The sequence below is a fragment of the Vanacampus margaritifer genome, chromosome 2, assembly GCF_051991255.1.
Source record: "Vanacampus margaritifer isolate UIUO_Vmar chromosome 2, RoL_Vmar_1.0, whole genome shotgun sequence".
NCBI classification, from domain to species: Eukaryota; Metazoa; Chordata; class Actinopteri; order Syngnathiformes; family Syngnathidae; genus Vanacampus; species Vanacampus margaritifer.
Genome location: NC_135433.1, coordinates 16,089,041 through 16,101,406, shown reverse-complemented (window position 1 = coordinate 16,101,406; position 12,366 = coordinate 16,089,041). Strand labels below are relative to the sequence as shown.

Genomic DNA, 12,366 nt, shown 5'->3' with positions numbered 1-12,366 from the left:
TTTTATGAATATCAGGCTCGAAAAGGAAAATCGATTTGACATCAATTATTCTTTCTTTTACCCCAGCCCTAAGTTTGCTTGTTTCACATGGCCTCAGCGCTTCTTGTTTTCATCCCATCTACCGCCTCCAAGCATAATATTGCTTTGTGAATGGTCCAAACCACTAGTGGTTCGGATCAGACAAAATTAGCTGGCTCGGTACAAGTTTGCAAACTCACAAATACACCACGCGAATTCACCTTGCACTACATCATATGCATCTCCTGGGGGCTGGGGGTCACCCCTGTCCATAAAACATATTAGTGGCGCCCCTGCTCTTTACTTAGCCTACGTATGTGCGCGCGCCGGCGCGTGTCTATGGACGAGTGGTGGGAGGGCATGGTTTCACTTGATTCTATTTTTGTGTGTGAAAAGCGCTTTATAAATAAAGTTTGGTTGATCGATTGATTTATTAATATAATAATAATGTGGAAATTTTGCTCTGACAGCAACAATATACTAACAATTACTAATGGTAAACAATCACATTTATAACTTTTTTTTTTACTTGAACGTTGTCGCGTGACGTCATCTAATTACTAATCACGCAACAGCTGTGTAAACCGCGGGCACTTGCCGAGTTGGGTGCGTGTACGCGCGCGCGGCCTTGGGAAAGATGCCCGGATAAAACAAAACAAAACAAAACAAAACAAAACAAAACAACAACAAAACCACCGGCTCTACCGGTGACGTCTAGCTTCCACTTAATTAGGACCGTGAAAGCGGCTCTCGTCTTCTGGCGTTTTGGCAAAGATGGCTTCTTGTGGCGGGTCGTCCACGACGATAACTCTGCTGTGTTTGGGCAGCCTGTTGTTCAGCGTCAGCTGGTATTTGATCGACGAGCAGAGGTCTGTCGCGACTCGCGAGAGGGCTTCTAGTCAGCAAAATACTCATTTTCCTTCCCTGTTTGTTTTGCCTATTTGACATGCACCAACATAGTTAACATTCGTTAAGCAATTACGTATGGTACGTTGTACAAACACAATGATTGGTTGAATGATGACTTTTTCAAATTGAGTTGTCCAATTATGGTTAGTTGCTTGCATTCTTGAACAAAAAAAGTTTCATTGCTGAAAATTGAGAAATGAATGGTGAATTCTAAATCCAATTCAACATTTGTTTCCCTTTTTGCTTGAATTATTGGCAAAATTCATTAATTGAGATGTTGATTTCCCCCCTGACCCCTCTGCCCTGTCGGTTGTGGTGATTAATGAGGCTTTTTCCTCTCTGACTTTTGTTTTCCCACAGTGGGCTGGCCTCTCACAAACCACCTGCTCAGAGGAAAAGTTCCCCATCTGTGCTTTGTAAAGGCTGCAGGTGAGGCAAGTTTCCCCTGTCATTCATTCAACTTATTTCCCAGATCGTACGTTGCTTTTGGGGCTGCCTGCAACTAGCAATTACGTTGGAAATCGGAGAACATTTTAACTGATGAGAGTCTTAACTTGTGAGGATTTGGGCAGTTTTAAATTAAACAAGGTCTCTAAATGATGACTCGATCGTCGTGACTGTAATTGCATGTGTCGCAGGGAACTGATTGACGACGTGTTGAAGCGTCACTCTCAAAAGTGGGAGAAGAACGAGGAAAACTACCGGAATTTCACGTAAGACAAACATGCAGACGTGTGCAAATGTATGTAAAATGCATGCAAAGCAGCGTCATGCTTACATCATGTGACGGATGTCAATTAATTAATAAATTAATTAATTGAGGTGCTCAACCAAGTCTCTTGAACAGTCGTTGTCAAATCTTTCTCAGGTGCCGCCATATAAAAAAAACTAAACAAAGAAAACTAAGTGTTTATAAAAGTACTATTGCAAGTCATTGTAACATTACGCACAGTTTAAACATTAACGCCTGAATACAAGGAAAAGTTTTAGTTCATACTAAAACGTGAACTATGTCTGAAATGTACTTGTGTAGTGATTCTTTCTAGCACCAGAGTAGTACCAAACTTTGAGCATCACTGCTCTAGTGTTTGTCGGTCCCGTCAGGTCCAAGCTGAGCAGCTCATGTCGAGGGTTCGAGAAGGCCATCATCACGCAGGCCAACACGCCCGTGGGAACCAAAATGGTCTACGATGCCGAAATGACCAAGACGCTGCGGGTGACGCCGTCCATCTTCAAAACATTCATCAAGGCACGCCGCATTGCGCACATGATGCATGGCTAATTTTCCTCACATCTTAACGTTATTTCTCAAACTTTACGACCATTTCCTTGTAATGCAAAAATGTTTCCTTGTAGTTTTGACCTTGTTGGGACTTTACGACTATTCTCTCATAACCTAACATTTTTCAAATTTTTTTATTTCCTTTGGTCAATATGAACTTCTTTGACATTCTGATACCTCTTCACTATTTTAGAAAGTCTTTTTTACCCCTCATTATTACAACTTTTTTAAATGTAAATTTCTCATTATGACTTTCTTATGACTTTAACCATCTTCCCTCAACTTTTTTCTTGTAACTGACTTTTTGCAATCCTAGGACTTTTTGATTAATATTGCATTTGTGGAAATTGAATTAATCAGCCAAAACCAGTGTGCGGCCATTTTGCCACTGACTTGCTGCCGACTGAAAATGACATTGCATGATATTGGCCAATCAATTCTTGTAAGATTGCAACTTTTTCTGCTAATGTTACCATTCCCACGTTTTCCTTTCACAAAATTAAGGATTTTCCCCGTTTACATTTTTTTTGTAACTTTACAACTTTTTAGTAACATGCTTGTTTTTATTATTTTTCTCAAAATATTATTACTTTCCCTTACATTATAATTTCGTTTTAGCTTTATGCTCTTTGTCTCGCTGCCTTTTATGAAAACAAACTTGCCCTTTTTGTTTTCCAGGAGCATCCATTCTCCAACGAGACATTTGACACCTGCGCCGTGGTGGGCAACGGTGGCATCCTGGCGGACAGCGGCTGCGGGAAAATGATCGACTCGGCTCAGTTTGTGATGAGGTGCAATCTACCGCCTTTGAACGAAAAGTACGGCAAAGACGTGGGCGCCAGGACGGATCTTGTCTCGGCCAACCCCAGCATCTTCAATGAAAAGTGAGCACGACCACAGACTCTCTTAGACCGCGTTTTCTGCAAAAGCATTGCTGCAATAATGTTCCTTTTCAAATTGCATTGAAACCTGCAAGGTCTGTTTTGCTAGGCAATAGTTTTCAACTGCGTTGTAATATTCAAAATGAGACGTAATCACTGTAGAATAAAAAATTATCTCAAACTATTCACCCTTTGACAGACGCATAATGGCGATCAAATAGGCAGGTGTCTTCAAAGCGAAACTATATTCATCCTAATTAAAAACTTAGTTCAAAAATTGCATTGTTCATATGGTACTGAGCTGCCAGATGTGTTCTAATGTTGTAGTTCTATTGCTTGTTCTGCTATCATCATGGGCTGCCTCTTTTACCAGCACTTGTTCCCTTTACAAAATGGCAAACAAATAGCAAAAGTCTTGTGGAGTTCACAATGATCATCGGTAATAATTTGTAGGACTTTTTATTTTTTTGTCGGAACTTTACTACTTTGTATTTCTTTTCAAAACATTAGCTTTTTTTCTTTTTTAATACGTTCTGACTTCAGCACATTTGGAAAAAGAATTGTCGCTAGTGAGATACTTAAATGTGCATTGTGCCGTTTAAAAAGGTAATATTAAAGCTTTTTCTACATCATGCATGCGTCACCAATGCCCAGATGAGTACAAAGAGCCCTGACTGTTTTACTCTGACTGCACCTATCAGCTTTTATTTTTCTTTTATAATAGAGTGTGCGGACCCTGCACACTCCACAATTTGTTTGGGGAGGGGAGGGGCGGAGTTTTTCTGACCTCATTTGAAGTCATGTCTTCGTTTGTCATCTGTGGCTGTCACTTTAAGATCGTACACGTACGCTGACACAAATGCTGCAGTTACGCTTTGAGCCAGAGTTGGCAGTCGCGAGTAAAAAAGTGACAAACTGCACAAAGATCTTTAAAGAAGTTGGACTACTACACTATAAATTACAAAGATAATGTGTCTGTGATTCCGACATTTTTTTAATGCTGGTGCATGCAATTAATTTGCAGCTTCCAAGTCTGAATGCACAGTTGGCTTCCGTAAATATTTAAGAAGACAAGAAGGAAATAGTTAATATGCTATGGGGCAACTTGCAATAAATACATAAAAACAATGAGATAAAAGCAACGCAACAGAAAACAGGTGACAGATTAAAAGTATAGAAATTAATGTGAAAGGTGCGTGTGGCCTAATGGCCAAAGGAGTAAAAGACTGAACATTTCCGTCGTTACAATCTGCTTGCATTAGGGCCCGAATGAGGCAGTGACGATGAATCCTGTTGTAGCAGTCGGCAACCACTTTGCATTGCGCTTTACTGCCTCCTATGGGACTGGAGTGGAAACAGTGGGCAGCAGCCATATTGCTAAGTTTTGTGCTGTTGTGACGTTAATTCCACCTGCGGTTTCCCCCCCCCAGGTACAACTCGCTGTCGGGACGACGTCGCGACGTCATGGAGAGGCTCCAGAGCTACGGCAAGTCCTTGATTCTCCTTCCCGCCTTCTCTTTTCGCATGAACACGCAGGTGTCTCTGCGGGTGGCTTACACCCTGGAGGACTTTGGCAGCCCGTCTCGCGCCGTCTTCTTCAACCCGGACTACCTGCGTAACCTGTCCCAGTTCTGGAACGCCAACGGCCTCAAATCCCGTCGACTCAGCACGGGCATCATGTTGGCCAGCTTGGCTCTGGAGGCGTGCTCCAACGTGCACCTGTACGGCTTCTGGCCCTTCAGCAACCACCCGCACGGGCTCTACACACTGACCAATCATTACTACGACGACACCGAGGCCAAGCGCTGGTTCCACGCCATGCCTGTGGAGTTTGACCTGCTGCTCAAGCTGCACAGTCGGGGCGTGCTCAGGCTTCACCTCGGACGTTGTCTGACCGATGAAAGTTAGTCATGGAAATGGACAACTGACGTGACTCATTTACGCTAAACAAAACAAAGAAGATGGTTTGAGTCTTAAAGGTCATTTGCAGTATTTATGACTTGACATCAGCTAACTGGAGTCTGGAGGAATTCAAGTCATTCTGGGGCCTTTGAGTGGGATTAGTGTTTCTGACAGCAAATTACAATTCAATGCTAGGCTATTGGGGCCGTTTTTAGATCAAAATATAAGTAAATGAATGCAATGTAATATTAAAATGTGGAAATTCTGAGACAACAGTTGGACATTTTTTGTTTTATTTTGAAAAATTAAACAGAACTGGTGCATTCAGGGAACCGGAATCCCAAAAGAAGGTATTCTTATTCCTTGAAACACCTGAGTGACTTCCTGCAAACGTGAATTTTCTTTTTGATGACAGGAATTTGGATACATCGGAATAAATATTTGTAAATGTACAAATCATTTAATTGGTGAAAAGACATAAACAGCAATAGGCTTAGGTTTGGAGCCCTGAACAATGCCATGCTCCGATTTGAGAGAAGCCCCGAAGGCGTAAGAGGTGAAGGCATTTGGTGTAAAAAAATAAATTAATAATAATAAAAAAAAATCACAATGGACACAGATTAGCCCTGAGTGATGCCCTTTAAAAAGCAAAACCTTTTTTTTTTTTTTTTTGTAAAATGCCTCAAAACTCCATTTAAGGTGAGCGCAATCCCCCCGGTTGTTTTATTACTATGTACAATGGTTAACTTGCACAGTTTGTTGTCCCATTCCCCTACAAATGACCCTTTTTCTGACATGTCGCTTTCTCTCAAGATTGTAACTGTGACCTGCCAGATAAAGTTCGCATAAATTGAGCTGATTCTGATGCTCTGTTTTTTGGACAGCATCATATCAGTCCCTCCTTCCATTTCCCGCAAAACTGCCAAAAGCTGTTTAGAGAATCTCTGGAGCTGCTTAAGTATTCCCCTGAGAGGATATCGTTCACGGATATCACATCTGGCCACTGGGAAGGAGCGGCGTGCTGCAACTGCCTGTCCAAGCGGGTCACAATTGGGCTGCATGATGGTTTGTGTACGATGCCTTTCTGGGGAAGCAAACATTACGTCCCGTTTTAATGGCCCAATTGGCTGGATGCGCTGACCCCATGCTAATTTTAGACATGGCTTACAATTGCAGGCTATCAGGACGAGGATTTAAAAAGTTATCCTGACGCTCTGCTTAGTTGAATTCATCCAGATGTTCGCCTGTGTGACTCTACAGCAGGACAGGAAGAGGAAAACCTGGTGGAGTTGAAGGTACGTTCACGGATATCACATCTGGAATATATTACATACAGTATGACCTCATCCTTTTTGAGTCAACTTCATATTTCACCTTCTCGACAACCTGTTTGGCTCGTTTAACGTGCACACTACTTTTGTACGGAATTTGGTTGATTGTTGTTCTGACAAAATAATGGACTTTTTCAGGGTCTCAACATCATTAGTTTGAGATTGTCATCACTTTGTCAACATTTTGCTTGTATATTTGTTACTTGTTTGTTTTCTTAAAGGGGAAGTCAACCCAAAATATATGTTTACAGCAAATGTTGTATGCCGCCCCAAAAGTCTAAACCCGGTATTTGGATTAATATTGCGTTTGTTAAAATATAGTCATCTTTAAGCAGCAAAATCCACCTGTTTTTATCCATCTCAGGGGGCGGCCATTTTGCCACTTGCTGTCAAAATGACATAGTTGCTAGGGTAACAAAACAAAACAGGTGAGCCATGATAGATCATTTACCGTTAACTTTACTAACTAACTTTCAGTTTTTTTTCCCTTAACATAACATTGCGACTTTTTCTCCTATACTAATGACTCTTTTTCCCTTTGGGAATATTTTGTAGCATTGAGTTTTTCTGTCAACATGATTTATTTTGTAATACAGTATTATGGTGTGTTTTTTTCTTGTAAATTTAGGACTTTTTCTTGTAATTTTACAGTTTTTTTTCTGCAATGTTATAACTTTTTTTTCTACTAACTATGCACATTTTCCCAACTTTTTTCAATAACTTTACATTTTGTCTTTATGATTTATGATGATCGTTATGACTTTATTGTGGTGTTTTGGTAACTTTACATTTCATCACAATTTAAATGATTTACAGACAGCTTTACAAGTTTTCTGGTAACTTTACAAGTTTTTCCTCAAAACTTTGTTTTCACCTAGCCTTATGACTTTTTTCTTGTAATCATTTTTTTCCTTGTAATATGTCAACTGTTTTATCATAAGTCTCTTTCTCTCTCACTCTCTCTCTTTCTGTCTTTGTCTCTCTCTCTCTCTCTCTCTCTCTCTCTCTTTCTCTGATTTAAGTTTGTTTTCCAGTTCTATGCTTGTCACATTGATCCCATATTGTGCAGTATCGCACACCAATTTGATAAAGAACATGTATTTGGTTGAGTCGATGCTTATGTAAACGTGGACTTGGTACTGTATGCCAAAAGTTTGGGAACCTCTGGTTGACATGACAAAAGCATTTAGAAGCCTAAAGCAACACAATATAAAATGACACGGCTATTGTTCTCCCATTTTGAAAGCAGTCATGCGGGAAAGTTCAAGTACTTGAAGCACTTGAACTGCTGAGTTACGCTGCCTGTACAACAGTTGTAGGCAGCCTACAGCCAGTATCATATGTCATCGTCCACCCAGATCTCAATTGGGTGACGGGTGAGCTAGAAGATTCCTAGTTGTGAATGTACCTTTCACCGACAACAGCAATCAAATCAATTCTGATTTGTATCTCAAGGCAACACTGGACTGAAGTTTCCCCATCTTTATGTATATTCATTGACATTTTTGCAGCTCAGCTCACAGTCAACCTGACATACAAACCATTGTCTGGTTCTGATTAGCTGCCTTCAAAAAAGTCATTCAAATTCTGCAGTCCGGAGGGATTAAGGGAGGGCAGCTGCACCTATCTGCTATAAAGCACGCCCCCTCTCACAAGTTTCAGAGTCTGTCAAGGTTGCACTTCCTCTATTCTTATGCATCATTTCCGCTCTTTGCCGTGAGAGAAGCTCCCCTACATCCCCTCCCCATGCCCCTCCCCTAACTCGTCGGGGGTGTCACCGGGCTCCAATGAGACGCTTCTGGGCCTCTCCAAACATGTGTCCCTGGAGGCTAATTAGGTCCAGGGCACTCGTGTTACTGCCTGCCTTCTTGTGCCAAGGGGGATGGAGGACAGAAGGGAAGGCTGTGTGGGTGGAGGATGGCTCAGGCAGGGGAGGGGGCAAGGCTGTACGGAAGGGAGTGGAGAGTATTTTTTTTGTTTGAAGGAGGTGCGTGCAGACCTTGAAAAGCAGCAATTTTTAAGCTGTGGGGACGACGCTGACGATTTTGAGTTTTGCTTTTGTTTGTTTGCAGTGAGGAAGACCAACTTTGCATGAGAAGCTAAATCTACAAGAGTAAAGTTTGGAGGTGAGGTAGACTAGAGAGAGAGAGCAAGAGAGAGACAGGGCAAGGGAGAGGGAGGTGCAGTTGAGGCTGAAGTAGGAAATATGACAGCACATGGACATTGGCCCAGAGGTGTTGCACTCGGCGATGGGTTCGCCAGCTGAAACGGGAGCAAAGCAGCGAAGCGGCATGGCCGCGGGCATGTCCTTCATGATCGCTCTGCTCTGCTTCGGCAGCCTGCTGTCCACCATCACCTGGTACATGGTTGACGATGAGAGGTACGTTTGCTTTGCCTCCTTTTCTAACGTTCTAGAATCTTGAGGGCCTTTTGACAGAGAGCCGCTGATCTTGACATTTGTTGAGCTCTTGAAAGGGTTACAGGCCAGATAATTCCAGAAGTGATCAAACCAAACCAACTAGTCAACTTTGTCATTTCTAATCGCTCAATGTGTCACCAGAAGTCATTGTTGTTTGATACCGGTACAGGTACTCGACTCTCTAGCCACCAATACAAAGTACTCATACTACTAGTACTTTTGATACATAAATCCCCCCAATTTTTTTTAAATCATTTTAACCAAAGAGCGATATATCCCAATGTAGCATTTTCCTTAAAATTGAATGAAATCAATGGCTATTTTCTATTTTTCTCATTTCCAGTTCCAATACTTCAAGTACAAATACCTTGAAATTAGGCCCAGGTATCGGCCCGACACTGATACCTGGTATCCATACTCTCCCTATTGTATACTAAAAAGATTTCCATGCAAGTCTTCTTAGCCCGTGATTTTTAGTCCAAGTGCCGTAATGAGAATATTATAGTCTGAATAAACTGGTCAGACCAACATGCTATCTTGATGGGTTCTAAAAATAATCCCCAGCCACTTCAACCAGCTCCTCCGGCGGGATCCCCGAGGCATTCCCAGGCCAACTGACAGACATTGTCTCTCCAGTGTGTCCTGGGTTGTCCCCGAGGTCTCCCACCGGTGGGACATGCCCGGAACACCTCTCTAGGGAGGCGTCCAGGAGGCACCCGAATCACGACCCACAGCTTGTGCCCATAGGTGAGGGTAGGAACGTAGCTCGACCGGTAAATCGAGAGCTTCGCCTTTTGACTTAGCTCCTTCTTCACCACAACCGGCCGATTCAGAGTCCGCATCACTGCAGATGGTGCACCGATCCGTCTGTCGATCTCTTGCGCCATCCTGCCCTCACTCGTCGACAAGACCCTAAGATACTTTAACTCCTCCACTTGGGGCACTTGTCCTTGGTCGTTGCTTTCGGTTGGCACCGGATGATCTATCAGGAGAAATGCATCACTCAAAGACAAAAAAATTACTCCATGGCGTCTTTAGTATTTCTCATCACCGCATCATGTCTTACTAAACCACTACACGTTTCAATCCAACAGAACCTGTCTAGTTGACGCAGCGTACTTTCGTTGTTACTGATGATGACTTGATAATTAACATCAGCCATTTGCGTTGACAAAATGTTGCACCAAATAAGATGGCCAACATCAGATTCGAGCGATATGACTGCAGAGAAAGGAATTTGCAGAACCCTTTTGAATGTTGCGAACATTGTGAAATATGAGATTCTTTTCTCATAGCCTTCTGACTTTTCTCATAACCTTTCAACTTTTTTTTACATTTATGACTTCCCTTACATTTAAGACTCTTTCTTGGAATAATTCCACTTTGTTCCCCGATTTTTGTTGTATCCTAATTTCACGACTTGTTTCCTCCTAAACATTACGACTTCTTCTCCTTTCCCTTTGACTATTTACAAATGTTTTTCTTGGATCATTTGAGCTATTTTCTCCATATCACTCAAGTATTTTGTGGCATTGTGAGTTTTATTCACATTACTATGACATTCTCTCACAACATTAGAGCTTTTTCACGTAATTTGACCACTCTTGCAACCTAATGACTCTTTTTTTTTTTTTCTTCTCAAATGTACTACAACTTTTTCTCTGAACTGATTTCCCCTTCCTAACGTTATGAAAATCTCTCAACATTTCATTTTTGCTCCTACTTTTGATTTTCTCATAGATTTACATTTTTCTCATAAACATTACAACTTTTTTTCCATCATAATTTTACAAGTTTTTCCAAAATATTTTAATTGTTCTGTCTCAACATTCATGCTGTTTTCTCATAATTCTGTTTTAGCCTCATACATTTTACTGCCAATGTTGTAACTTGTCTCATATTAGAACTTAGAATTTTTCTTGTAACTTTACAACTTTATCTTGTAACTTTATGGTGAAATGTCAATCACTGGAGCACTCATAATTTGATTTATTATTATTTTTTTAAACGTACCGTGTCCAGGTGCAGATAGTATAACCTGATATTAGTGTAGTTTACTACGCACAATAGGTGGACTATCAAGTGACTGTTTACACAGTGTGTTGCATGTCAACCAAAAGCAGAGTTGCCATAATGGAATGGAATGTGATGTGTGTAAAACATTAGGAAAAGGTGGGGGCTTTGTTGAATGTTATATATTAAAATCAATGAACTTTGAGCTCAGCCATAAAAGAAAGAATGCTCAAAGGTGCAGCTTATTTGCCTTATTTTGCTAAAATCGCTCCATCATTAACTTAACACAAAAAGCAAAGGTCAACATAGTGCACTCTATTTTATGTTAGTACGTTATCCTATATTATAATGGTACTATGTTGTAATAACAATATTGCTTATGTATTTAATAATACGTTTTTAGTGTTTTTATTATTAAATGCATTTTCAAATCAGTAATATATTTATAATATTTAAATGCAGTAACTATAATTACTGGCTACTCATCTTTTCTTAGTCATATTTTCAAATTGTGTTTCTTTAATTGTATCTTGAATTCTTTTTCTTTCTATTCTATTGTTCTTTTTGTCTAGTTTTGATGAATTTTCTTATTAGCCTTTAATGGTACATTACAATCACTGAAAATGTCATTCTATAACATATGCATATTTTATATATTACAATTATTTTAGTTTTTTCCATTATTAAAAACATGTATTCATAATACACACATTGCAATTATGTGTCTAATTTATGTATTTGTGATACTATGTACATTTTAAAGCTGTAATTAACAGTAATTAATTACATACATTGTATATGCACAGTAATTTAATGGGCTTAAAAAATATTATTCCCTTCATTAATTTAACCCTAAAATGTTATAGAACACAAATAATTTTTACTTAAACACCCTTACATTCATTAAAAACAGAATTCTGTTCCTTTTTTCTATCATTTAATTAAGATGAAAAAACAAACTATTTCCACATGAGGAGGAAAAAAAACAAACTATTTTATTAAATTACAAGAAAAGCTGTTTTGTGTTTCCACAGTGCGGTGGGCTCTTACAAAGCGCCCCCTCAGAAGAAAAGTCCCCCTGAGCCGTCTGCGTTTTGTAAAGGCTGCAGGTAAGCGCGTACACTCGCACAAGTGTCCTCGTTTTCGCTGTCAATCAGGTTTTTCAACAAACTTCATTTGTGGTAACCATGTTTGTCACAGGGAACAGATTTACAGCGTGTTGAAGCGTCACTCTAACAACTGGCAGAAGAATGTGGAGAACCACCAAGCTTTTACGTAAGTGGTGGCAGGTAGAAATGCAAAATGTGCCGTGCAAGCAAACAAAGCTGGCGACACACAAAGCAGGCCAACGTGAAAAAAGGTTTTTTGGTCCCGCAGTGCCAAGCTGAGCAGCTCGTGTCGAGGGTTCGAGAGGGCCATCGTCACGCAGGCCAACACGGCCGTGGGAAGCAAGATTCAATATGATGGAGAAAAGAACAGGATCCTGCAGGTGACGCCGGCCATCTTTAAAACATTCATAAAGGTAAGCAGTTTAACACACACTTTTGTCAATTAAATCATATACAGTGGACCCACGCGGTTCGCCACTGATGGACTCACATATTCATGGCC

At 40.6% G+C, this 12,366-nt stretch overlaps 2 protein-coding genes across 3 annotated transcripts in view; both read left to right on the top strand.

Moving 5' to 3' along the window:
* The first annotated feature begins 590 nt into the window (after positions 1-590).
* st8sia6 (ST8 alpha-N-acetyl-neuraminide alpha-2,8-sialyltransferase 6) lies at positions 591-5,267 on the top strand. Of its 2 annotated transcripts, none has more exons than XM_077559027.1 (6): positions 591-887; positions 1,288-1,356; positions 1,566-1,640; positions 2,032-2,143; positions 2,888-3,093; positions 4,521-5,267. In XM_077559027.1, exons 1-6 carry the CDS (start codon positions 793-795, stop codon positions 4,996-4,998), a joined length of 1,035 nt encoding a protein of 344 aa, XP_077415153.1. In that variant the 5' UTR covers positions 591-792; the 3' UTR covers positions 4,999-5,267. The 2 variants fall into 2 exon arrangements, with proteins under 2 accessions (XP_077415153.1, XP_077415152.1); XM_077559026.1 differs by having other exon boundaries at positions 2,032-2,176.
* A 3,032-nt stretch (positions 5,268-8,299) lies between these two features.
* The window catches only part of LOC144044852 (alpha-2,8-sialyltransferase 8E-like), an 11,852-nt gene continuing 7,785 nt past the window's right edge, over positions 8,300-12,366 (top strand). Inside the window, exons 1-4 of the mRNA XM_077559520.1 lie at positions 8,300-8,703; positions 11,790-11,864; positions 11,956-12,030; positions 12,133-12,277. Of these exons, the coding sequence (XP_077415646.1) occupies positions 8,540-8,703; positions 11,790-11,864; positions 11,956-12,030; positions 12,133-12,277 (459 nt within the window). The 5' untranslated portion in view covers positions 8,300-8,539. The remainder of the gene's footprint in view (positions 8,704-11,789; positions 11,865-11,955; positions 12,031-12,132; positions 12,278-12,366) is intronic.

Excerpts from the sequence above, each read along its gene's own strand:
- st8sia6 (XM_077559026.1), top strand. The coding sequence starts at position 793 with ATGGCTTCTTGTGGCGGGTCGTCCACGACGATAACTCTGCTGTGTTTG. Across the intron at positions 888-1,287 it reads TATTTGATCGACGAGCAGAG|TGGGCTGGCCTCTCACAAAC; the intron begins GTCTGTCGCGAC and ends GTTTTCCCACAG. Across the intron at positions 1,641-2,031 it reads GAAAACTACCGGAATTTCAC|GTCCAAGCTGAGCAGCTCAT; the intron begins GTAAGACAAACA and ends CGGTCCCGTCAG.